General features: G+C 44.1%; 1 protein-coding gene across 2 annotated transcripts in view; it reads right to left on the minus strand.

The window, feature by feature from the left end:
- bcam (basal cell adhesion molecule (Lutheran blood group)) overlaps positions 1-23,950 on the minus strand; it is a 43,444-nt gene extending 19,494 nt beyond the window's left edge. Inside the window, exon 1 of one of the 2 annotated variants that reach the window (XM_068324478.1) lies at positions 23,643-23,948. In XM_068324478.1, the coding sequence (XP_068180579.1) occupies positions 23,643-23,706 (64 nt within the window). In that variant the 5' untranslated portion in view covers positions 23,707-23,948. Of the gene's footprint in view, positions 1-23,642 lie in introns of both variants that reach the window. The other variant, XM_068324479.1, reaches the window with a different exon arrangement.
- Between the last annotated feature and the right edge of the window lie 1,234 nt (positions 23,951-25,184).

The following is a 25,184-nucleotide window of genomic DNA, read 5'->3' on the forward strand; positions in this document are numbered from 1 at the left end:
ACGGCTGAACAAAAAGATAGAGAGGGTCTTATAGTATTTAGAAAATGGATTTCAGGAAATTCCTGATGCTCTGTCCCAGTGGGCATTCCTGGCTTAAACTACACACACGGAAATCTTTTGAGTGCAGTCGGAAATTATATATAAAGAACATTTTGTTGAACTGAATGTCTGATCCGTACAGCACACATGAGTCACTAACTCAACACAGAAGGTGATCGTTTTACTCCTCACATGATGTTCAAACTGTCTTAATGATCTAATGGATGTCTGCCTGGACTTTCTGTGCATCTACAGTCACTATTGTTTGCGCTTTGTGCGCTACTTTGCGTTTGATGCTGCCTTGATTTCCATTTGATGTAACAGGAGGAGAAACTTCAACCAGTGGGTCTAATGAATCACCTCCAGTGTCTTTATAACAGAGGCCTAAGAGTCTCTGAGGAGCTGTTCCCAAGACAAATGCCTGTTTGGTTTATTTGCATCATAAAGTGACTGTACAGCAATCGTCGAATTCCTCGTCAAAAGAAAACTCGTAATGAACAAACAGCAAAATGGCCACGGTTTGTCTGTTCTGTACTTCACAAGACGCCGACGAAAAATGCTTTTCTCTTTTTCTCACATAACACACGGCTAGCAGCGCTGCTGAGTACCAATTACAGTAATTACAGAATCAGCTTCAGTTCTGTAAAGCTAACTGTTCATAAGCCAGTTGAGCGCTCCAGCAGTCACAACTCCCTGAGCCGATGGGGGTGGGGGGTCTGCAGGGCTTGATATCCAAGCCCTTTAGTTGGGTTAAAACCTAATATTATCTCTGATTCCAATTCATTATTTGGCATTTGATTAGAATAAAGGTTGTTTTTGTGTTGTTTGTGTCTATTATGTGCAGGTAAACTGGTGGGGTGGGGGCGATCTTGATTAAAGGGGCCGAGGGCGGATGTTTAGGTGCCACATGTTGAGTCGGTAAATTACAGGTTATGGCGGGTGCTGCCTGTCTTCCTGTCTGGGCTTGTATTGATACGCCACCTGAGTGGAAATAAAAAAAAACACCTGGTACCCTGTGGCAATCACACACACACACACACACACACACACACACACACACACACACACACACACACACACACGCACACGCACAGGCTGCAGCTGGTTGTGGAGGTCAACCGGGTACAACAGTGGCGACTGTGATATATTTCTCTGTATGTTTATTGGCAACAAATCACCAGCAATGGGTGCCTTTTCAAGATGGAAGAGAGGAGATAAGGCGAAGGAGATTCTGTTATTTGTTACACAAGAACTGTGTAATCTTTTATTGGTCTGTTATCAGTCTGAGTCTGCTCTGGTTTTTTTTTTTTTTATTGCCTTTTATTGCCATTCTTTTCTCAGACTGAAGTTATATTCATCTTAACTGAGAATTTTAGATTGAAATCGGTTACCTCTTTCACGTCTGATATGTAAAGCAGGACGCTGACGTGAACGGAGCTTGAAATGCTTCATTTGGATTCTTGAGCGGAACTTTTTTTTTTTTTTTTTAACATGAGCAAGACAGATGACAGCACCGGAGGAGGGCGGAAACAAGCTGGAAAAGTGGTCTGATGTCCTCGGTGGCTTGACGTTGATGTAATGCAGCTGAGTCAAACACGAGGCTATTAGCAATTTGCCTGGGTATGCATCAGTCTCCTCTGCTGCCATAAACTCAACTACATTCGGATTTGTGCATCCTAATCAATTCGATAAAATGCAGAAGCCAGAAATATCACAAAGTTCAGTGACTCGGCAAATGACGTCTGCGAGCCAAGCGGCGGATGTGAGGATTTCTCTAAAGAGCTGTATTAAGAGTGAAGGGCAGAGGGGTAACATCACAGTCGCCAATAAATCACAGCTTTACTGGTGTGTGTGTTGTGTCATCTCACAGCAGTTTAGGCGCTCAAGACAAACAGTCTTGAAGTGGGGAACAACATCAGCCCCTCTCACACTCTTTTGTCCAGGGGGAGATTCCCCCTCGGTGCTTCTGTCGTCCAGGAGATGGGGTGAGAAGTCAACCCCATTCAACCAGGAGAGTTTAGTGTTCAATGAGCGTGTTTGTTCTATTCCAACACGAGCCAGTCAGTCTGGAGAAGAAAATGACGACAGGGACGGATGGGTGGAAGTAGGTGAAGAAAAACAACAAAAAAGAAGAATAGAGAGATGAGACAGAGAGTGCACAAGCAAAATATTAATTTTTCACGCTGACATTGCAGTCTTGTGCCCCGTTCTGCACAAAAAGAGAAAATTGGAAAAATAAAACAAAGCCGAGACGTCTTGTAAAGATATTATAAATAGAGCGGCGAATACATGCGTCTGGTTTTAGTGCTGTGTAAGAGCTTCTGCAAAAGCAGCTTTGATATATCGTCCCACTGATAAACCAAAGGATTCTCTGAGTGTCCTTACCCATTAGTTAGGGGAGTAAAATTGAAATCATCCCTCACGTGGAATATCTGGGTCATTTATAAAGCTAATATCTCTTACCTGGCATAATCTTGTGCCATTTAATGTGACCCCATTAACTGTGAGTTAAAATGACAATAGCCTGTGTCATGTTCCTATTACAGCCCACTTTCAGGTCTTAGGAGGGTGGAGGTAACAAAGCAAAACTAAAAAAAAAGGTAGTGAATGACATCCAACATCTGATATAAATATCAAGTGGAATTTCATTACTGTCGAATCAAAGGGCACAAAAGAGAGAGGGTACCCCAATTACCCCACCATGTCTCCAATGGCTGTCTTTCATTTTCAGAGGGAACTCAATTTGGAGAAAGAGAGGTAGAAGTGTGTGTGTGTGTGTGTGTGTGTGTGTGTGTGTGTGTGTGTGTGTGTGTGTGTGTGTGTGTGTGTGTGTGTGTGTGTGTGTGTGCGTGTGTGTCCTGATCAACTGAACGAGAACCCAATCAGGAGATGTCACATGAGGGGCAGAGATGAGAAAATTGTTAATATTTAATGTTTCTGGGCCCCTGAATCTGGGCCTCCTTTCCATCCTTTCCCTCTTCCTTCCACCCTTTTTGCCTAAGGCACTCCAATTAACACACCCTGTCCTTTCCTTCCCCCCTCTCAGTCTTTTTTTCCCACCGCTCCCTCCTTCCTTGAAACACAGCCCCTGGCAAAAAAAAAAAAAAAAAGAAATCCAAAGATGGGAGGCAGGAATGAAGGGGTATACAGAAATAAAAAAAAGAGTAAGAGACTTAGGCTGGGATGGTGTTAAGCAGCATGATGCAAAGTTAGGATGTGCTTGAGAAGGTTTGGGTCTCGAAGGACATAGAAGAGGAGGAGGGCATCGCTGGGAAGGCAGGCATGATCATCAAACCGGGAAGAGATGAAAATATGAGGGTCTCTTACAGCAGATGCAGAAGTTAAACTGGAGCAAAACAGTGAAAGAGAAAAATGAACTGAGGGAAGAAGAAGGTCCTTTGAGAATCTTTTCAATTCCCTTCAGTCCTGGCCAATTTATCAAGGTAAATGACTCACTTTAATGGGCCTGAATGATATGCAATGTTTGGCAGAGGCAATCTGCCGGCACATGTTGCCTCTAATGTCACTGGTGTCCATAATGGGTTTTGTAATGAGGTGCATTCAGTGCTGCGGAATTAGAAGGTCTTCTATGAGACCCCTAAAGGTGGGCAGAAAGATGATGGATGGATGGAAGGATGGATGGTTGGGTGGACAGACGGACGACTTGACAGAAATGGTGGATAATTGGTATGTTAATTATACTAATGATAATTTAAGTATTGCTACAATAGATGGTATCTACTTCTGGCGCCCCCTAAGGCCAAAAGTGATAATTACACCATGGCCTCTGGTAAAATTTGTTTCGGAAGAGTGGAATAAAAGACACAAGATAACAGACCTGTTTGCAGGATGCATGAGGATAATGTCAATACTCAGTAGCAGTGGTGTTGCAATGGTTGGACAACAACAAAAAAATCACTGATGTCCATCATTTTTCACTTTGCAAATAGATTTTGAAAATAGCACATCTTCAAGAAAGGATGATCTCGTGATTCACTTTGTTGTGCTTCTGTCTATCTGTCTTCTGTCAAGCTCTTGTGCCTCCAGGTTGTTTAGTGACAACAAAGCAGAGCAGAACGAAGCCGGAGCTGTTCTGTCACTGAATATCAATTCCAGAGGTCATTTACTTTAGAACAAGGTGAAAGACTCAATGGATTCATCTTAAGAAGAAAAACATAAGACATTCTCCTAACTTGATTTTATTCAAATTGCTGTAGCGAGACTTTAGGCGGGTTTTACCGGATGGTCCTCGCTCCTCACATGTTGCCGCCATTTATTAACATAGTGGTTTCCTTATTTTCAAAATGAAAACCTATCGACACCTCTGTCTTTTGTAGTCGGGAGGTGAATGTCAGAGAGAGGAGAGAGGCGAGGCGAATGGCTGACTCAGAGTATAAATAAGGGGAGAGACATTAGGACTGCAGCTAATCTCGCTAAAAGGGTTTGGACAAAGTGCTGCCGCCTCGGCCCGCTCTCTTCCTTCCTCTCTCCCTCTACCCCCCGAAATCAATTCATTCTGCAAGTCATTTCCTTGCATACTGTATAGATAAATACTCAGTGTGGGGAAGCTCTTATGCCTATTTACTGGTATAAACAGCCCACTGGAGTGTGTCCATTACAGTGTTTGAATATTTGTGTCTCTAAGAATACAAAAGCTCTCGGTGTATTTGAGTAAGACAGAAGAAACAGACTGAGACACTTTGGTTCCATAAGGGAAGTGAGATTTGAGATAACATGTAAGGTGAAGAAAAGGTGAGGGCGGTCAAGTGTACAGTATCTCTGTGGGCCTGACATTTATGCTGTAGATTAGAGCCGTACACACACACACGGTTACACAACGTAGAGAGGCCGTACTGCGAGCCGATGTGTATTTTAATACCGATGAGTAGAAGGCCAAATGCCTAAAGTTCTATTTACAGAAGCCTATTTACAGTATGATCCCTGCAACGTTCAGCGACTGAGTGAGACGCAATGCAAGCACACCTGCCCGCCGTTCATATCTCATCAGCTCGATTCCTCAAACACAAAACCCGACCTTCACAGCCCCACCCCACCCCTGCACACACACACACACACACACACACACACCTCCCTGCAGCAGGCATCTCACACCGAATTGTAGAACCCAGGTGTTTTGTTGGCCCAACAGAAGCGCTTGTTCCTGGGTGGATGGGGTTATACACACGATGCACAAGCTGAGGTAAACAAAAAGCAGGTAGCAGAGGGCTTCTGGGTAAACAACACCAAGACGCTACCGCAGGCTGCTTCCTGAGCTCGCCAATTTTCAACCCACTAACATTCAACAAACTAGTCCAGATGTTGGGGTATAACCACGGGATTGTGTTTTTAAATTAAAATTAAAAAAAAAAAGGCTGACAAAACAGCTGTTGGCGTTTGGATGGCGCTTTTTCTTCCCCAACCTTTGCTTTCATGAGATGCATTCATTTAAACGACGACACTGCTCTGACATATACATGCTTTTTTACTTTTTTTTTAATTTTTTGCTTAACCCAGATCACTTTGTCTGCATTATCCTTTCTCCTGTTCCATCTTTTCTCTCATTCTCTGCTCGGCCATCGAATTTAGATGCAGCCCTCCCTTTACCTCTAACAAGCCTTTCATTTTGGCAGAGGAGGGAGAACAAGCCGGAGAGAGGAACACCATTTTCACTACTTCAGCTGGCAGCAGCTCCCTCTTCAAGCCCTCCTCTAATACCCACATGAGACTATACAAGAAAGCTGGAATGGGGGGGTGAACAAATAGATATCCACATCCCCCATTAGCCTCCATTATCCACAGGCATCATTTCATAACTCGCTGCTAACAAGTCTGTACGTGAGCTCCTGTCTTGTTTAAGGCGCGATCGTGTGCCACGGCTAAGCTAGGGTACACAAATCGGGTGTAGACAGATCCTGAAACCAGAGAGAATTGCCCCTCTTTGTGCCCAAGCTGAAATACGAGAGGGTTTATGAAGAAAGGGTGTCTTATAAGGGGACGAGGGCCCTCCTTAGGGGGCCATTCAGCCGGGCGTGACAAGCCGGTACCATAGTAATGAGATAACAGGCCCCTGAAGTACGCTCTGATTTTTTTTACCCCCTTCTTTCTCTCCATCTCTTATCCCTTTTCTGTTTTCTTATCCATCCGCTGCTCTATTTTTTAATAAACAGACCATCATGCTCAGCGGGCCGTTAAAGCCTGTGTGTGAGGGGCAGATAGAGGGATCGAGAGGACAGGGTAAACACTCTGGTGGGGAGATAGGGCGAAAGAGACATGCATGTGGAAATAAAAGCCTGAAAAGAAGCACGTCTCTCTGTGTGTTTCTGAAAATGTATTCATGTTAACAGAAGCCGTGGATTTAAAAAAGAGGTCACGAAAAAAAAATAGAAGGACAGGAAGTAATCAACAGATACAGAGTCATGGTGAAGGCGGTGAGGGTCACCACCTCCAGACCGACTGTATTAAGGCTACCTCGACTCCTCCACCATCGTAAAATACCCCTGCACCTGCCCTCAGCCCTCCCACTCGTCTTTCCCTCCCACTCTTCCTTCACTCCCTGCTCGCCCCTCAGGCCTTAGACAAACAGTCTTTTACGGTGTTGACAGTGGAGACACTCAGTGTGAGGCTGAAAAGATACAGGAAACACCAACGTGAAGGTGAACCCATTCATCGCCAGCCGGGACCAGATGACTCCAACAACAAAAGCCTCATTTAGGTGTTTTTTCTTCTCGCTCTCCTTTCTTGACCGAAGCTAATTCATCACGACCTCTGACCTCCGTGTGAAGGCCCTAACAACCAGAGCTAGGCTTATCGCTCTCGCGTCTTCACGCTACGCCGGTGATGTGTTTAAAAGAAAACAAAACATCAGCGCCACAATCGCCCTCTTCAATCGGCGTTACCGTTCCGTGGGCGGATAGATTTGTGGAGGCAACGGCGAACAGCGTGAGGCGTCGCCTATCGACACCCCGTGTCACAGAGCAGAGTATAATCTGCAGATTTAGAACGGTCTGTCTGGCACTAAATCTGAGTCTGCTGCTCACCATACCTCACACACAGTTTAACACACACACACACACACACACACACACACACACACACACACACACACACACACACACACACACACACACACACACACACACACACACACACACACACACACACACACACACACACTCTACCTTTTGATTGCCCTCCTCCCACCCAAGTTCTTTCTCCCCTAGCCGACTACTCACCCCCAATTTCTGTCTTTTTGCCTATTATGTAGGATTAACTTCTAATGCTTGGATGAACTTCAATGTGTGTGTGTGTCAGAGTGTGTGTGTCTGCGTGTGTGTATCCTTGGTTATGTCGGTCACACGTCAGTTCACACAGTCGCTGGCTGGCAGTCAGATATGGTCACAAGCCCACTGGCACAGACGCACGGAGCCTTCTGGACTACAGACACACAAACATACATTAAAATACATGATCCAGACCTTCATGCTGAAACAGAGTGAAAGGTGCAGCATCTAAACCAAAGCCCACAATAATCCCCCCCCCCCAATCCCTCAGAGATATAATAATTCTAGTTAATTACTGTTCGCCTGCATCTCTTTTTCTTTTGTCTTGATTTTCTAAATCCACTAAACTCCTTCTCCCACCCCCACCCCCTCCCCAGCAGGCATCCACTGGAATATATTTTCGACTACTGCAGCCCTGGTTTTGCATTCACCCCCCAATGCTCCTCCTGAGCTTTGGCAGATTCTTCAACTCTGTCTTGACAGAGTAAAATCAGAGGTAAATATGGGTATGAGCCCCTCTCTATGCCTCACAATTTTTTTTTTCTCTCGATCTGGCACACACAGACACACAGACACACAGACACACAGACACACACACACACAGACACACACACACACACACACACACACACACACACACACACACACACACACACACACACACACACACATACACACACACACACACACACACACACACACACACACACACACACAGAGCAGCTAACAAATCCTGGCAGCAGCTGACACCGAGTCTGGCATGAAGGTTGTGTCTTTCTGGTTGTAGTTTGGAACCACAGTGAGTTTAATTAGACTGGAGAGCAACCACATGGCTGGCTGAGAGGTGGGTTACTGGAGAAACCCATGAACAAGCAGAAGCTTCACGGAATAACACACACAGACACACACACACACACACACGCGCGCGTGGATGCACGCACACCAATGGGCAAATGCAACTGTAAAATATTTACAGCTATAGATACAGTAGCTATTCACATATTTGTATGCAGATGACTTCCTCTGTCTGATTCCACTCATGTTCTCACGCAGAATAATAATAATAAAAAAAGAACCTTTTGGCGTGCACTTAAAAAAATCCTGCATTTCCCATGTCACCCTTCTTTTTTTTCTTCTTTTTTTTGTTCTCTGTGGTATTTTGGTGCACATGAGATGCATATTTTACTCAGCTCAAAAAAGAAAATGAGCATTGCATTCCCACAAAGTTGTTTCTATTTTCTGCACCAACACTTGAAGACAGGCCAGAGAGATAAGCTGGAGACGATGAGATAGCGAGAGGGGGGTATCTGTTGCCCATACATGGGTAGGGCAAAGAGACGAAAGAAGTCTGAATGCACCGCCCGCGCACACAGCATATTTTAAATATCATTCAGCATATGGTCAAATCGAGCACACACGCTACCAGCGGCATTCGGATGACATACTTTGCACACATACTTTAACGTAAACCCAGATATGCACACACGCAGATGCGGACTGGACGTAGCCAACTCCAGCCCGTGTCGACCTCCCGGCATTCCTTGCTAATCTTCACTACAATGGCACACCTGTCTTCTCCCCGTTCTCCATTACCTCCACAGAAATCCTCCGGTGGCCCGGGAGGCAGCAGGCTGCACACTAAACATATTCATGAAGAAACGGCTGATCCATCCTCTCTTTTAATTCCCTCTTTTCCCTCTTACGCATTTATCCATCCATCGTCAACCCTCCCTCAGTCGATCTGTTTCCATAGGGAACGGAGTGATTATTAAAAAAAAGTATAGCAGTGGTATGTCTATGTTTTAATGGGGTGTGTGTTACCGCAGTAACAGACACAGAGGTTGTTGTCATACTTGACAGGCATTATTGTTTAAACCTGGAAAAAGAGGGGCTTCTTTTTCCGGGGCAGGTCAGAGATGGGAGCAACACAGGCCAGGGGGTGAATAACTAAAGCTGTGGGCAGGCGGAGGAGATAGGTTGTTCACATTATTATTGATTGCCTGACATTATGTGGACGGTGGGGGAGTTCGCAGAGACATACGAATAAATTGTGGCTCGACTTCAAAGTGGGACAGCTGACATTGAGCCTGCGGGGGACAGACCTGCTAAAGGCTGAATTAGAGGTGTACATAGAGACGGACTCAGAAATAAACAACCAGCGATGTCATCATCCACAAGTTACAAGACTCAGACAAAGGATAGTTTCAGATTCTTTATGAAGCTATACTCATAAATCAAACATTTCTCTGACTGACTCATTCACACATCACGACTCACTAGGGATTTTTCAGGAGGTACATTATTCCACTTCCAAAAAATTCCAATCTGCTACCGACTACATTTTTCATATTCATTAATGCTTCATTAAGTAATTATTCATAGACTGAATAGACATGTAATTGGAAAAGAAATGGGAGACAACAGAAGTAATTAAGGAAATGAAGCTCAGATTTAAATATTCAGCATTCATTCTCATTTGGTCTGATTGCAGGGACACTTGTGACACTGTCGAATCTGCAGAGCTAAAAAAAAGAGAGAGAGAGAGAGAGAGAGAGAGAGAGAGAGAGAGAGAGAGAGAGAGAGCATGACTGACAGGAGAACAAGGTTGTCTGACAAGATAACCTCACGACTGTCCGATATCACATACGGGTCGTCCTGTGAGGCCACGCCTGGCTCAAGCCGTTCATCTGTGGGCATCAGGTCTGTCACGGAGGTCGTCATCCGTCACTGTCTGCTAAGTGATTGACCGCCCTGTCTACAATACTATCAGCAAAGCTAACCGGAGTCGGGTGATAATATCTGGAATGTGTGTAACCTGAGAAAGACAAAACAAAATGCACCTCGACCTGCACGGACACGCAATTCCCGGAGATGGAAGACGGAGACGCCGTGGGGCAAGGAAGATGTGAAGGGGGTCTAATAGCTGAGCGGTTTGCTGGAAGAGACAGTAAATTAAAAAACAAACTGAAGAAAACAGTGGGACGCCGTCACGGATGGAGAAAAAGACAAAGAAGGGTGGTGAAAGGTTAGGAGAAAGAGGGAAGAAGGAGAGATGGGTATGGTTAAACACGGTTGTCCACAACCTATTCATGGTGGGCCTGGTGCGCCTACAAAAGCAAGGAAGACATAATAGGGGCTGCTTCTTCTGATGATGATGGAGGTAGCACCGGCAGTCTATGTAAATACAAAACTGAAAGGCAGGAAGCAGTGCAATGCTTTGACGATGGATAACGTGTTCACCCAAAAATGGACAACTCGAAAAGCTGCTAGTTAATCAAAGAAGACCAAAATGAAGAGAAAATCTATCGGGATTTAAATTCAAGAGCCAGTCAGACATGTGTCAGGGAAGGGAAATGACTAAATTAGTACAGTAAATGTGTGTGGAAACAACAAAGAATAAAAAAGCAAAGCTAAAGGAAATGTGTTCATGAAATGAATGCTAATCCATGTTCAATGCTTTGCCATCGTCGTATTTTACATTGACAAAACTTCTGACGTTCAACTGGCACAGCGTTGGATAGGGATATAACTGCTTTTGGGCATAAATGGAGATTCAATGAGTCATACTTTTACTGCTAGATGTGGGCTGTGACATTACTGTCATGTTTTGAGGGACATTTATTACATTTAGAACGGGCACTGTATTATCATATAAAATCTGCAGGGCCTGAATTGTTCCTGCTTATAAGGAAACGACACAGGACAAAAATAGACCCAGTTCTTCCTCTCCTTTAAAGTGTAAGTATACAAGGTCATTTAGACGGACGCGATGTTGTTTTGTTTCCCGATGAATCAGACGGATGGGTTTGTGACCCTGTGGAATATGATTCTTTAAGGTCTATGTTTCCCACTGACATTTCATCAATATCCTGACCCCTCCACTGCGTTATTGATACCGACCTCTTTTACTGGCCACTGAAAATCAAGACCATCCCTGAATAACAAGGTTGACCAGTGAAGAAGAACCAATGAGGACTCTTATTCAGAAAAGATCATAATGGGTCTAAAAAGTTGGCTGTGTCAGTGACAAAATTAATTTTTTGGTAAAGCTTTCAAGCAAAAGGTTACTAACTATTTTGATGTGGGAATTTAGGGCTTTAATTGAATCTCGCTTTAGATTTTACGATGACGCAACAAAGAGAGCAGATTTGTGATTCCATAAAAAAGTAGGAGATGAGAAGAAGACTGAGTCAGATGGGCAGAGATTACCAGATGACAGACACAGATAGGAAGAGAGGAGGAAGAAAGAAAATGTAGCGAAACTGGCATGAAGATACTTTGCTACATACCAACATCAAAGTGAAATGAAAAATGAGAAAGGAGTGAGTCACAGCGTTCTTGTGTGATTTTAATAACAATGCACTGCATACCACAGAAGCAGACAGCATGGGGAGGGATGTGTTCGCCTCCAAGTTAAAAGAGATGACAATGGAGAACCACCTCCTACCTGGCCAGTAAATGAACATTCACTCCCAAGATCTTTAAAACGTTTCTTTGTTTCTCATCACGTTTTGTGCATCTTTATGCAGGTCAGACACCAAATATAAGTTTAAAATTAACCAAGTCCCGACTTCCATTTGAAAGAATAAGTTTGAGCCACGTAAATGCATTTGGCTGTTGGCGTTTACTAGAGCAGATGGTGCAGGTAGGCAATGCAAATGCTAATTACTTGCGATAACAGAGGAAGTAAAACATCATATGGTGGCAAGCCAAGCAAGAAGACGAAGAGTATGTGTGTATGTGCGTGTGTGAGTGTTGGTGCGTGTGTGTGTGTGTGTGTGTGTGTGTTTATGTCTGCATGTGTGCAAAGACTAGACTTCTGGAAGTTCATTGGGGCGTTAAAACTTAACTATCAACACCTCTCCTACTCTGGCACCATCCGCCTCCTCCATTTCCAAGCATCTGGTAATCAAGTAGAGACCTTTGAGCAAGAGAAAGAAGAGTAGGAAGGAGGAAAGCATGGATAGCTGGAGGACAGTGAGGAAAGAAGGGTGGGGTCAGACAGAAGGTAGTGGGCTCGAGGCCATCCTAAGAAAGAAAAAACCAGGCTCCAAAAATTCTTCGCATTTTTAGCTATTTGATGAATTGATGAACTCAAAGGTGGTGATGACAGTGGATGGACATCCCAACAGCATCATTCATGAATTATTCATGACACTGCATTTGAATCGCAAGAATGTTTATAAGAGATCATTTTTTATGAGGAAGACATTTTATTTAAATTTTTATTCTCATGATGTGAGTAATTTAATGTGACTTTTACCGTCTGTCATGAAAGGCCTTAGCTTTTCTAAAGCCACAGTCGGGATGATATACTACGGTTTGGGTTGGGGCCCCAGGGTGAATTCTGACATTTTCGGTTGGGAGGGTAAGGATGTTTGAGAGTGGTTTACAGAGGCGAGGGAAAGCATGTCCACACAGGTATAGTATATGGTGAGGACGGGGAAGGAAGGGAAGGAATCGAGGGACTGTCAAATCTCAGAAGAGGTGAGAAAAACTAAGAAACTAGTGAGCTACGGAATGCGGAAACCGAATGAGGGACATAAGACGTTGAAGCTGTCCATCATCAGTTCCAGAATTTTCCATGATGTCAAGTCTCCATCTCTGAGCAAAAAGATAGCCAGAGGGGGGGCAGAGAACTCAACCACAGTATCTCTATAATGAGCTGTGAACTACAGGCTGAGGTGGTAGGAGAGGTATGGGGACACATGGAGGTAACACTCTAAAAACAAGAGGAGGCAGATGAGGCCGAAACACCCTGTAAATCAGGGGCAATGTGTTCCTTAGATTAGAGGTATCAAATATATTTACCATACAAAGATCCACCAAGCAGTCACATATGGGAGCCATGAGACAGAATGTGCTTTAACAAGATTTAACATATACACAGTGCACTCTGCTCTGGGATTATACCCTTTGCTCAGACTGTAGCTACTTTACTGTTGACACCTAAATGCAGGAAGTGAGGAATTAAAGCATTAAGAAATAAAAACCAAAAAAAAAGAAAAGTGCAGAACTCACGGATTGCTCTCGTCAGTCAAAAAGAGAGAAATAAAATTTGAGCCAGAGGTCTTCGTAACATGCAGCGTTTGGCAGCATTAACATGATTTCTGTCATCCGAGCTCCTTTTCCCGCCCACATGCATAATAATCACTTGTGAAAACAACCTTTAACAGCTTATGTGTGGTTTTTTTCCCCTGATAATACATTCCGTTTTTGAATTGTGCTGCTCACAAAGCAGCTGCCGCAAACAAACAGCTTCACGCCAGTGTCAGCGTTATCTTTTCTTATGGTTTATAGGCAGACCCGTGGACCGAGTACGGCTCGGGCTGATATAGAGGCTGGTTTCCACGGTCCAGAATCAAGCAGCCAATCATTTGAATTTTGTCTCATGTTTGTACTAGAGGCTTTGGCTGCCCTCTGTGAGTCAACTGACTGATAATCCACTGCAGGGGCTCTGACCACATAGTCAAATGGGAACAGACAGACGTAAATAAGAATAAATAAGCAGTAGGGAGAGAGAGAGAGAAAGAGACCTGGGTAGTGGGATGTGATGTACAAAATCGAATGAGTGAAAAACAGAGAATGTGGTTATGGTAGTAAGTGGACAAGAACACAAGCAGAAAGGAGAAAAGCGAAGAATGAAGATGCGATGAAGGACAAACAATATGCAGATGGTGTTAAAAGTGAGAACGTGCAACTCAATCTTCAGTCCTTGAATATCTTGCCACCTCTCTTCTTCCTCTGTCGGTACCAATGCTTCCTTTACCTTACTCAAAATGCTACCATTGCCCAATGGGTAATCACAATTAAAAGAAAGAAAGAGAGGAGCAATCGGCGTGTTGTGGGGAAAGAGAAAGTGTTAGATGAAGGTTGAAATACTTGGAATCAGCCAAAATGAGGGAGGCGAGGACGGTTTGGTAGCCACAAGCAGAATGAGTCATTGTTTGACTCACTGCTTTGCCAGTAACCTTAGCATCAGCTAGCCGCTACTTTGACTTTTGTCTGTCCTGCAATGTCAATGGTGGATCGGCTTTAGATGCTCTCCAGAACTGTTACACCAGCTGCCCTGGAAACTAGCGCCATGCATACACACATTAACACACATGCATGTGTGGTCGCACACACCCAGAGACACACAAAAACAGATGGGGCGAGGTGGGGAGTGTGTGTGGGTATATTTTTTTGGCTGACTTTAACTTGGTGACTTCCTTGCCAGGAAGGGACAGCCTGGATTATAAACCACCAGCTGGTGAAGCAGAGGCCACAACCACGGTGGCACAAATGGTACGACTAGGGAAAGGGGAAAAGAAAGGACCATTCTCCTACAAGTTCACCGCGCTCCCATCACAAACTGGTACTGCTGGCGATGAAGGATTGGACACGAACACACACACGCACACACACACACACACACACACACACACACACACACACCTATTAATAAACTGTGTTAAATCAGGATTCCAGTAATGTTCACACGCTTGCATGAAGGGTTCTCAAAAGCTGCAGCTCAGTCTTGGTTCGTGTTGTTGTCTCTCCCTGCTTTTTACACAGAGATAGCTGTAACGATGGCCAGTCTCCACGACGCCTTTGATTGGACAGAACTAAACAGCGCCGCTCCGGCAAGACAGTGTTCAAGGAGCAAAACAGGCATGGAGAACACCTCATTAGCATCTGTACCTACACATGCAATGATCAGAACTTTGTGCAAAATGGATTAACACGGTCTAAAACAGAGTGTACCTTAGCCGTTACGTGACGACCGACTTTCCCACTCAGAGGGTAAGGATCTCCTAAGCTGATGATGCCTTTTCAATTTGAGGACATTTTTGATTCTTTTTCATCGGTAGAGTCCAAAGAATGCTCATGCTAAATGCTCAATGAGCCGTAGAGAATGCACTTTCGAAACGCCACATCTCGCTTTCCAACCTCGCCGTTATATAGATCTCCGATTGAGCCCCAATACAGAAGAGGATTCCTCATTACACGTTTATCGTGTCGTGTCGAGCCACTGAGGCACCTGTATGCATGAATTCATCCATGCATGTTCCATTACACACCTAGTTTATACACTGACATACAGTAGAAACATTTTAACAGCACGACTCATCACCCTTTCACTGTGCCTCAACATGCTGCCCTCGTACACCCCCATCACTCAACAACTCGTCACCGTTCCTCTTTTCTTTCCTTTCCTTTCCTTTCCTTTTCTTTCCTTTCCTTTCCACCTCTCTCTCTCCTCATCTCTGAAGTGTGTGTAATCAGCCCAGCATTAATACCTGCATTCCAACCACCTACAAGGAATGTCTCAACAATATAGCCCTGTTCAGGTGCAGAGACGGGAAGACCTCACTGAAAATCACATTATAAAGTGCTGCAGTGAGGAGTCCTGGGGCTGCAGCTATATATGAACTGCAGCACTCTCTGATTTCAGCTGCTCAACGCTGAGCGGTTACACTTGGGACTCATTCTGCTTCCAACTGTTTAGGCAAATTCATTAAAAAAAAAACAAAAAACCCGCATACTCACACATACTGTACGTGCAAAACAACATACCAGAGTATACTGGATACATCAAGTATAGCACTTGTTTCACAGATACTGCAGCTTTATCACTGAATAGTTTGAAGAGGCATCAAAAAAAAAGCTCCTCTTTGTTGTTTAATCAATCCAACATTCACACATAAAAGCCAAACATTTCCTCTGTCTGTAGGAATCTTTTCAACATTTTATAGCTCAAACAATTACTGACTAAGAATAATCAGTAATTGCAGCTCTTCTCCAGAATAATAATTCCAGTTATTATTACCACAAAAACAACTCGTTGAACGTTTGACTTTATTTGTGCTACTTATTGCATTAAACATAGACTTTGGCCATTTTGCGATATATTTAAACATGAAAAAACACCCTCATTAAAATGATGTATTGATTTTCAACCATAAGTAGAAGAGAGCCGATGAAAAGAATGACAGCATGAAAGCTCCATCATCCTCCCTTCCTGCCTTCTCCCCTCCCACTGCTTGTCCCCCCTTTTGTCGGCCCTTATTATTGAACAAGTCCTCTCTGCCCCTGCCATTAAACAACCCCACCCTCACACATGGCTTTACACACACACACACACACACACACACACAACACACACTCACACCAACAACACAGCACTGTGCACGCTCCCAAACTGCTAATTGACGCAGGGAGCCGGTATATCTTTCATGATTCTCCATGGAGACAAATCTTGAAGTGTGTGTGTGTGTGTGTGTGTGTGTGTGTGTGTGTGTGTGTGTGTGTGTGTGTGTGTGTGTGTGTGTGTGTGTGTGTGTGTGTCTGTGTGTGTGTGTGTGTGTGTGTGTGTGTGTGTGTGTGTGTGTGTGTGTGTGTGTGTGTGTGTGTGTGTGTGTGTGTGTGTGTGTGATGTTAGTGTGATGTGAGTGGGGAACAGGATCAAAGGGGGTCGTCTTGGCTTGCTGTCCTGGACCAGCTCAGCCTCTCTCACCACTCTGTGAGGCAGCCAGGAGAGGATGTGCAGCGTGTTCAGCTGACTTCTGCTCAATAGTCATTCAGCAGGGAATAATCATTAACTAAATTTAGTCCTGCTTCTGAAACATAGCCACCAGGACAGAAAGCAAGGAGCAGTGGGGTTATAATTAATTTACCCCTTAATAACAACAGGCTAAATCAGTTATGCACTCTGTAAGTCTAACATTATCCACACAATAACTATCCATCATGCTTGTTGTTCTGCAGATTGCAGACACATAATTGGGAATCATTTAGCTTGATGGAATCATAACTCGATTGAATGCAATTGATTTTGGATTAAATATTCATATAAAGCAAAAGCAGCCTTGTACTTTTTTTTTTCTTCCCGCAAGAGTGAATCAAATGCTATGAAACTTGATTCTCCATACCTTTAATGGAACAACAACAACAAAAACAAAAACAACACTTGAGATAAAGCTATGAAATTGCCAATAAAAACAAATGCGGGAAAAAAATGCTCAAGCTCTGTTCCTCCATTGCATGCAGCTTTATTGATCTTTGTATACCAGGTAGGAAGTGACTGTAAATCCGCTGAGCTTGATTTTTGTCATTAAAAAACACAATGATCCCCCACTGCTCAGAATCAACAGGGATTTTAGATATTATTAGAGAGCTCCACTGCTCATACTGTGATGAGTAGATGACACGTGGTTCAGGAGGATGCATGAATTTTGTATTAGTCCTTAGCAGGAATGAGAGAGAGACAGAGAAATGGTGGATGGAGGATGAAGTGAAGTTGGAAGAGGAAAGAACTCAGACAGAGAGAGATAAGATAAGAAAAACAAGATGATAAAAGTGATGATTCACAGAGCTGGGCATAAAGCAGGGCATGGTAAAGAGGCCGTCAAACCAATTCCAGGGAGAAATTTAACAACAGAGAAAAAAAAGACTTGCTTTGGAAAGTTTAAGAACAGGATGCGACTGGAGGAGAATATTAACAGCCATGAAGTGCGGTAACTTTACTCCTCTGCTCTTTTCTTTCAAAGTCAAGTTCACACAAGCAGACGTGCAAAGGAAACTTCAGCGCTGTGGTCGTTGTTTTCAGGGGCTCAGGTAAGCGGAACCGCAATAAAACAAAGACGAGTTGTTCCCTCAGGCCAGCCTCCAACCTCGGAAGCCCTGAAAACTGACACTGGATTTGTGCGGTGATGAAACTCTGGCCTAGTGCTCAGGTAACGCAGGGAACCCCCTTTCCCAAATCATGCAGGCATGAAGTCAAAGCGAGCAGCCGGCACATATGAAGCAGTTGTTTCGTGACAGAAAAAAATGAAGTTCGCACTCTAACGCCTCCACAATCCCTCCTCTGCAATCTTCCTTCCCGGCATGAAGGATTAATGTTCTCGCTCCCATCTCTCAGCTCCCCCTGGCCCAGTTAAAGCAGTAAAATCTCATTGTCAAACAGTGACCAGCCCCACAGGAGAGGTTAACCGCAGCTCCTTAACCATTAACTAGATTAAAGTCAGGAGAGGAGGCGCTGCTGGAATGTTATCCGACAGATGGAAAAAGGGAGATTGGACATGAAAAAGTGGCTTTAAAGAGAGAAAAGAAATCATTGTGGTTGGGGTTTACCTTTATGGCTGTGACTTGACACACACACACACACACACATTCCTACAGGTGAACACAGAACATTCAGCAGCCCCGTGAACTTTAAGTTACCCTCATCTCATGGTTATTGTAATGTGATACAGATAAAGGGAAGGAAAACCGTGATAGTTCTGAAGCCACTCCTTAGGAAGAAGTGAGACTTGTAGGGTCAGATGTATACTCCAGCATCTGTCCACAGGGTTCGGATTGTGTGAAGTGTTAACAATCATGCAGAGGAATTTTCTGACACGTCAAGTAAAAGCTGTAAAAATGACAGAATTAGACAACTTAAGTTGGGATTTACTCTCCCCTCTTCCCCAAGCGAGTATTTCAGGAAGACACGAGGCGGTAATGGAGCTCGAGTGTATGCATGTGTGTCTCCGTGGGTGCATGCGAAGGAGGAGGAGGGTGGTAGCGGCGACAGGGATTTTTTTCAAGGGGGTGAATTCAACAACTGCTGCTGAGGCAGCTGTTGGTGTCTGAAAGGCAACAGCTTGCAGAGCTCCCCCAGGACGCTCTGCCAGCCAACAATCAGATGGAGGGTTTAGGTTTGGAGGGGCGCAAGGGTTAGGATTTCTACTCCAGTGCCAGAAAAATGATCTCCTTGGCCATGGATCCAGGCTCTTCCACGACATTCCTCGTTCTTAATTGGTATTCCTCAATCCTGACGTACTCCGCCTGTCTGATCCTCGCTGCTCGCCCTCGTCCCTTACAAAGACTGACTGATCAAAACAACTGGACAGAAGACGACATCTATGAAGGCTATTTTTTGTGTGTGTGTGTGTGTGTGTGTCAGGGGCCCACCATCAATTATTCATTTCTGTTATGACACACCAGATATAAAATAATAAAAGCCTTTGCTACTGTTTTGTTTTGTTTTTTAATTTTTTACTCCAAACACAGCGACAAATAAAGGATCTCGTACATATCTTACCATTAAACTCTCCTCCAAAAATGGACTGCCAGCACTTTTAACCTCATCTCCCGAAAGAGCTTTGTGAATTTTCAATTTTGCTCCAAACCTCCCTCCCCCCAGCTTCCCCACCACCACCACCACCACCACCACCTCCTCCACCGTCGCTTACGCAGATGAGGAGACAAGGACACCTATTTTCAAGGCTGCATTTGAAATTACCCATCATCAACGTCTTCCTCCCCTGAGATAAGAATAACAAGACCGCACAGAGGCAACACAATAGTGAGCAGTAATCATCTATCATCCCATCCCTTCATCTCTTCCTCTGTCCGTCCCTTCCACGCTGCTTACTTCCTTCCTTTCCTAAAACTCCCTTTAATCACAACACAGCATCCTTCAAGCAACAGGCTGAAATATAACACCTCCTATTAACATCTTTTTTTAACAATAACTTTCTTAAAAAATTTTTTACTCAATATTCATAATTATTATGTATTTTTCAAAACTTCAAATCTGGAGTCAAACAGAAATGGAGAGAAACACAGTGGCTCTACACGGAGAAGGAGGATGGTCATTCCTATTTTAAAATCTCAAATAGAAGCCATAAATCTGCCAAGGGATGACTCTAGGGAAGGGCGTAAGAACAGCAAACAGAGCCAGTTCCCACTAAAACACAGCTTTTCTTTTTTTTTTTTTTCTAAAAGCAACCAAATAGAAACAGAAACGGAAGCTAAGCAAAGGAAATTAAAGGAACAGAAACATAGCCAGTCTGGAAAAACACACCTTTGTTTCTGGGAACCTGTGGAAAAGGTGTGTGTAATCATAGCTCTGGCTGCTGCTCTTTTGAAGACTGATAAAACGATGAAAAAGCAGGGGGATAAACTTTTATCTCTGATGATCCGAGACGTTCTTAATAACCAACTACAAAACAGGATTAAGCCGGACCATTTTGGGTATCGTCAACAATAGAGTGCCGTCAACTTTAATTTGTTTTTTCATTGCAGATAATAAAAGTATGTGAAGGGTTGATGAGCTCATATGTTCCTCTCAGAGCTCATTGATTGCTAAAAAAACTTGACACAAGTCGCCCCTTAAATTTATCTGACTAATGTTTAACCAGTGTCCCTTCTTTTTTTACGGTCGAGTGAAACCAAGTCAAACCAGAAGAATGCAGCCCGGCTTTGCACCTATTAGCACTACCTCTGGACGGTAACATGGGAGATGCATTGTGGCTGCTTGTTTGTACGTGGATTACTGCCATTGACTTGTGGTGAGAGGGGGTTTTAAAGGCAGGGAAGGTAGCTCTTATCCATAGAAGCTGAGGTGCTGACAAACAAACACACACATTACAGTACGAGCTTCAACGTGTCTGGTGGAATGCTGCTAATTCCATCCCAGCGCTCTCCTCCGTTATTGTCTCTCTCTCTCTCACACACACACACACATGCACACACACACACACACACACACACACACAAACACACACACACAAATCACCTCTATAACTACAGGCCAACCATTCCAAGACCCACGCCCCCAAGGGGAATGAATGAAAGGAGGCAAACGCGGACTTGTTCACCTAAAGCAGCCACTATCAATCTGCCACTCATGATTATGCAAGCTTCAAGGTTTCCAGTGTTGCAATATATGGAATATATGCATTCATCATGTAGAAGTGTGAGCTTATCACCCCTGTGCATGCCAAAACACATCAGTGTGTTAGTGCAAAAAAAAAGAAGAAAAGAAAACTAACATCAACTGTCCCAGGACAGTTGCACAAAGAAGTCCCCAGGGTTTTATCTCCTCTTGGCTAAATGACTCTTTTTCCAGGCTAATACCATAATAATTACACATGGCTGCAGGGGGTTACCGTTTGATGCTGTGCTAGGAGGAGGAGAGAGAAATTAAAAGTGAGGAAATGACTGTGGGAATTAAGGAGGAGATAGACAAAGAGCCTGATGCTATGTGTCAGACTTTAACACCTTGAACTCAGCTGATGCTTGTCAAAATGATTCTTTCCAGCCGTCAGCGGCTGCTTTGGAGTCTCTAAAGTTTAGTTTAATGACACTTGTACTTATTACTCTTCCAAGACTTCCAAAACAACAGGTCTGACAGATTGAAAAAGCTAAAACTAGGGACGGAAAGTCATGCTTTGATTCTGTAATTTTCCTACTTTATGTGTCTTTAGAATCTCAAGCCACATAAGGTTTTAAGGTTGCAGCAAAATCCCTTTCCAGGCTGTGGTTCTGATACTGTCAAACTGAAGACAGCTGAATGAAATTGAATGGAATGAAGCTGCATTTCACCATGTTTCTGCTGTTGTTGCCTGTGCTACCATGGGAAAAGCATTGGTATCTCTGGAGCGTGGAGCAGGAGCCATTCACTAACATGTCTGGGTGAGCGAGTCAAGGGGTCAACCCTATGGGCACAGGCATGCCGAGCACCTTGGGGCACCGCATATCTTTGCATCACAACTACATGCATTGAGTGGATCCACATCTGGGCGTTACATGTCCTCTGGCTGTATTTTGGAGCACCTGGAGCTCAGAAGTGTAATAGGTTGAAATTGCTATGATTAGAGCAAACTATGCAAATGAGGAATACAGAGACTGACTTCAGCAAAAGATGGATTTGGGGTGATCAACATATGTCCCAAAAATTTCAATAACGCCTGTCCTGGGGTCAGATTTCTGACGCCACAGGGGTAAGGAAGAACGAAGGGGGGGAGGATTGCCCTGGAGATGAACCTTTAAATCAATGTGCCACGGCTGTACAGAGGGTGGTGTGATCTATACTGTGTCCAACAATTACAGGACACTTTTTTTTCTTTACTAGGCACCTGTTAAAAGGCTCCACTCAGGCCGGAGCAGACAGCAAAGCACAACTGTCTCCAGGAGAGAAGGGAGGGAGGGGGGGCAGTTGTAAATGGAGAGCTGGAGAATGGAGTGGAGTGAAGAGGAGAGAGAATCCAAACCAGGTAAACGTGAAAATGGTAAATTCAGAATCAAATACATGTTTGTAGTTTAAAAAAAAAAAAAAAACAAGATTCAAGCGAAGAACAGATGATAAAGATCTGACAGAAAAAGGGAGAAGGATGGGCAGGGGGGGGGGGGGTTGCCCAGCACCGCCCTCAGTCTCATCCTGCTTCAAAGGACTATCTGACCGCACAGATGAAGAACTGTATTATGCATTCAGAGCTGAGAAGGAAATATAGGGAGGTTTTCAACCAGCATTAAGTACAGCTGTAATCTCACCAGCAGAGAGGATGCACCTATGGGATGGATAGTCAGTGGGAAAGCACGGGAGATAAACCTCCAGACGCAGGAGATCAACAGTACACTTCATACACTTGTGGAGCGCGGAGGCAACTCCTCAAATAAATACACACTTGGGGTTTTTTTATTTTATTTGGGGCAGTAATCAAAAAAGTTTTCTTTGAAGAAGATCATATAAGTCAAGTTGGATTTAAATTGGCTTAGTCTCTCTGGTGGGGGTGGGGGGAGGGGAGGGGGTGAGGCGCGCAGCTCAGCCAAAGAGTCGCAAATCCTGTAGATCAGACATCAAAGCGCTGGAACCCTCACCCAACAGCCAGACACGACTGAGAGTGAAGGAGAGCATCAAAAGGAAATAAAGATTCTCATTTCTCAGTGTTTTTATTAAAGCCTACAAGTATTTAAGCATTTATCAAGCTGTTTATTAGAATACTGTAGTTCAATGGGGTCCCCCCCCCCCGGTTTATTGGGTAGTAGACTGGTTTTAGCGTGCCGCAGTCCGTGTGCACGAGGTGCACTCCAGTGCGGACATTAGAACCAGCACAAACCACCAAATTAACCTCTAATACCGCCAGGTATTGGGGATAGAACATGTCGCAACAAGTCAGCTACAAACGAGCTTTCTGCTCAATTGAGACGCAACTAAAACACAACTTTTCCATGTATTTTGAGATCCAGTCCAGTTTTCCACCTGCTACCGGCGAATTCTAGTTTGTTTGTGCAGCCGGTGTCACTTTCTCAAATATATAACCGATGACCTCTAAGCGTGACAAAGTGTGTGATCCGACAGAGGAACTTTTGACGGCGACATGTAGGCGACAGGCGGGTCCGCTCCGCGCTGAAGGCGGCGGACCTCACAAGTCTTCACTCAGCCAAAGCGTCAAGTAGACTTTTTTTTTTTTTGCAGCCTGGAGCCATGGAAAAACTCAGCGAGTCCTACATCCCATAGTTACGAGACAGGGGATGATTTAAGCACCGTGACGGAAAGTATCTGAGACTTACCTTGGAATGCCCACAACAGCAAGGTGCACAAAAACGACGCGCGTCCGAGTGATATCCCGCCCATGTCCGCTGTTCTAACTTTTCTTCAAGTAAAGAGTGTTGACTTTGTTTTTGGGTTTTTTTTGGTGGTGGTGGAGTGTGGAAATCTGGCAGCAGCTAGTCTTCTTTCTTCTTTCAATGCCCCAAAGCTTTCTGGATTTCTCTCCCCTCTCTCTCTCTTTCACTCCCTTCTCTCTCTGCCAGAGGAGCGCCTCTCTCTCCCTCACGCACACATACACACAGAAATCTGATGCTGGTGGTGGTCCTCTCGGTTGATATATTTGCACAAAAGGTGACCCACCCCCCCTCCTCCTACCAATACAACCCCCACCTCCTCCTCTCCTTCCTCCTCCTCCCCTCCTCTCTCTCTCTCTCTCCCTTTCTCCCTCTCTCGCCACCTGACATGCAGTGAAAAGAAGTGCTTGACTAATCGTGCGCGCATTTCTTTTAAAAGTGATTGTATCAAGAGGCTCTCTGACTCAGAGCAAGTCCAACAACATGCCAGCTTCCAGTTGTAGAGATGGACAAAATCCACTGACAAAGATTGTGTGAGTTCTAGAGGGTGCCCTGAACAGCTTTTTAATATTTTTTGTATTAAATGAATGACAAGGGAAACGCATACCTTTAATTAAAGGTAACTGTAGTACAGAAAACTGATTATTACAGTATTTTCCGCACTATAAGGCGCACCTAAACACCTTTAATTTTCTCAAAATCCATCAGTGCACCTCATAATCCAGTACGCCTTATATGTGAAAACCGTTTTAAAATAGACCATTTATTGAAGGTGTGCCTTATAGTGCGGAAAATACTGTCAGTTGGTTATTTTTACTAAGATGCTAATTTACAATCGCATGAGAAACTATTTTCAACACAATAGCTAAAGAATAGCAAATTAATCCGACAAGCCAAAAGGTTTAGAACTCACCCCAGAACAGTCTGGTTGAAAAAAGAACCATGCTTCAGCAGACACATTTTTAGTCTGGGTGGACTTAACTTGAACCCCCACGCCCCCTCCCCCTAACTTGCATATGTCTCAAATAATGATTTTCATTCTCCAAGCACCTAGAGGCCATTTCTTTGGAGCAGGCTAAGCTGTCTGTCACTGACAGACATACCAATCATTCCTAGACATGTAATCCTTTTGGAATCAGTGTCGGTATTTATAAGGTATGGTTCAGAGTATTTGGGTAGGTACAGCTCAGATATAGTTATTATGAACGAATAAGTGTATATTGGCAATGCTATAATGCTAGTCTGTGTGCTTGGAATGGGTGTTGTTTGGACCTATGGACTTCATTTAGGTCAAATCCTTTAAGCGTACGAGCTGAGAATCATAAACAGATGGTTTTCAGTGTTATGAGTTGATTTAACGACGCCGTCTAATCTACTTGTCGTCTATGGAGACTGGTTGACTGTCGAGAAACGCTACGCAACCAGGTCACACTGCAGGTGATAACAGACGTGCATTCCTAACAAAGGTGGTCCAAAAGAGTTGGTTAA

The sequence above is a fragment of the Antennarius striatus genome, chromosome 9 (genome assembly GCF_040054535.1).
Source record: "Antennarius striatus isolate MH-2024 chromosome 9, ASM4005453v1, whole genome shotgun sequence".
NCBI classification, from domain to species: Eukaryota; Metazoa; Chordata; class Actinopteri; order Lophiiformes; family Antennariidae; genus Antennarius; species Antennarius striatus.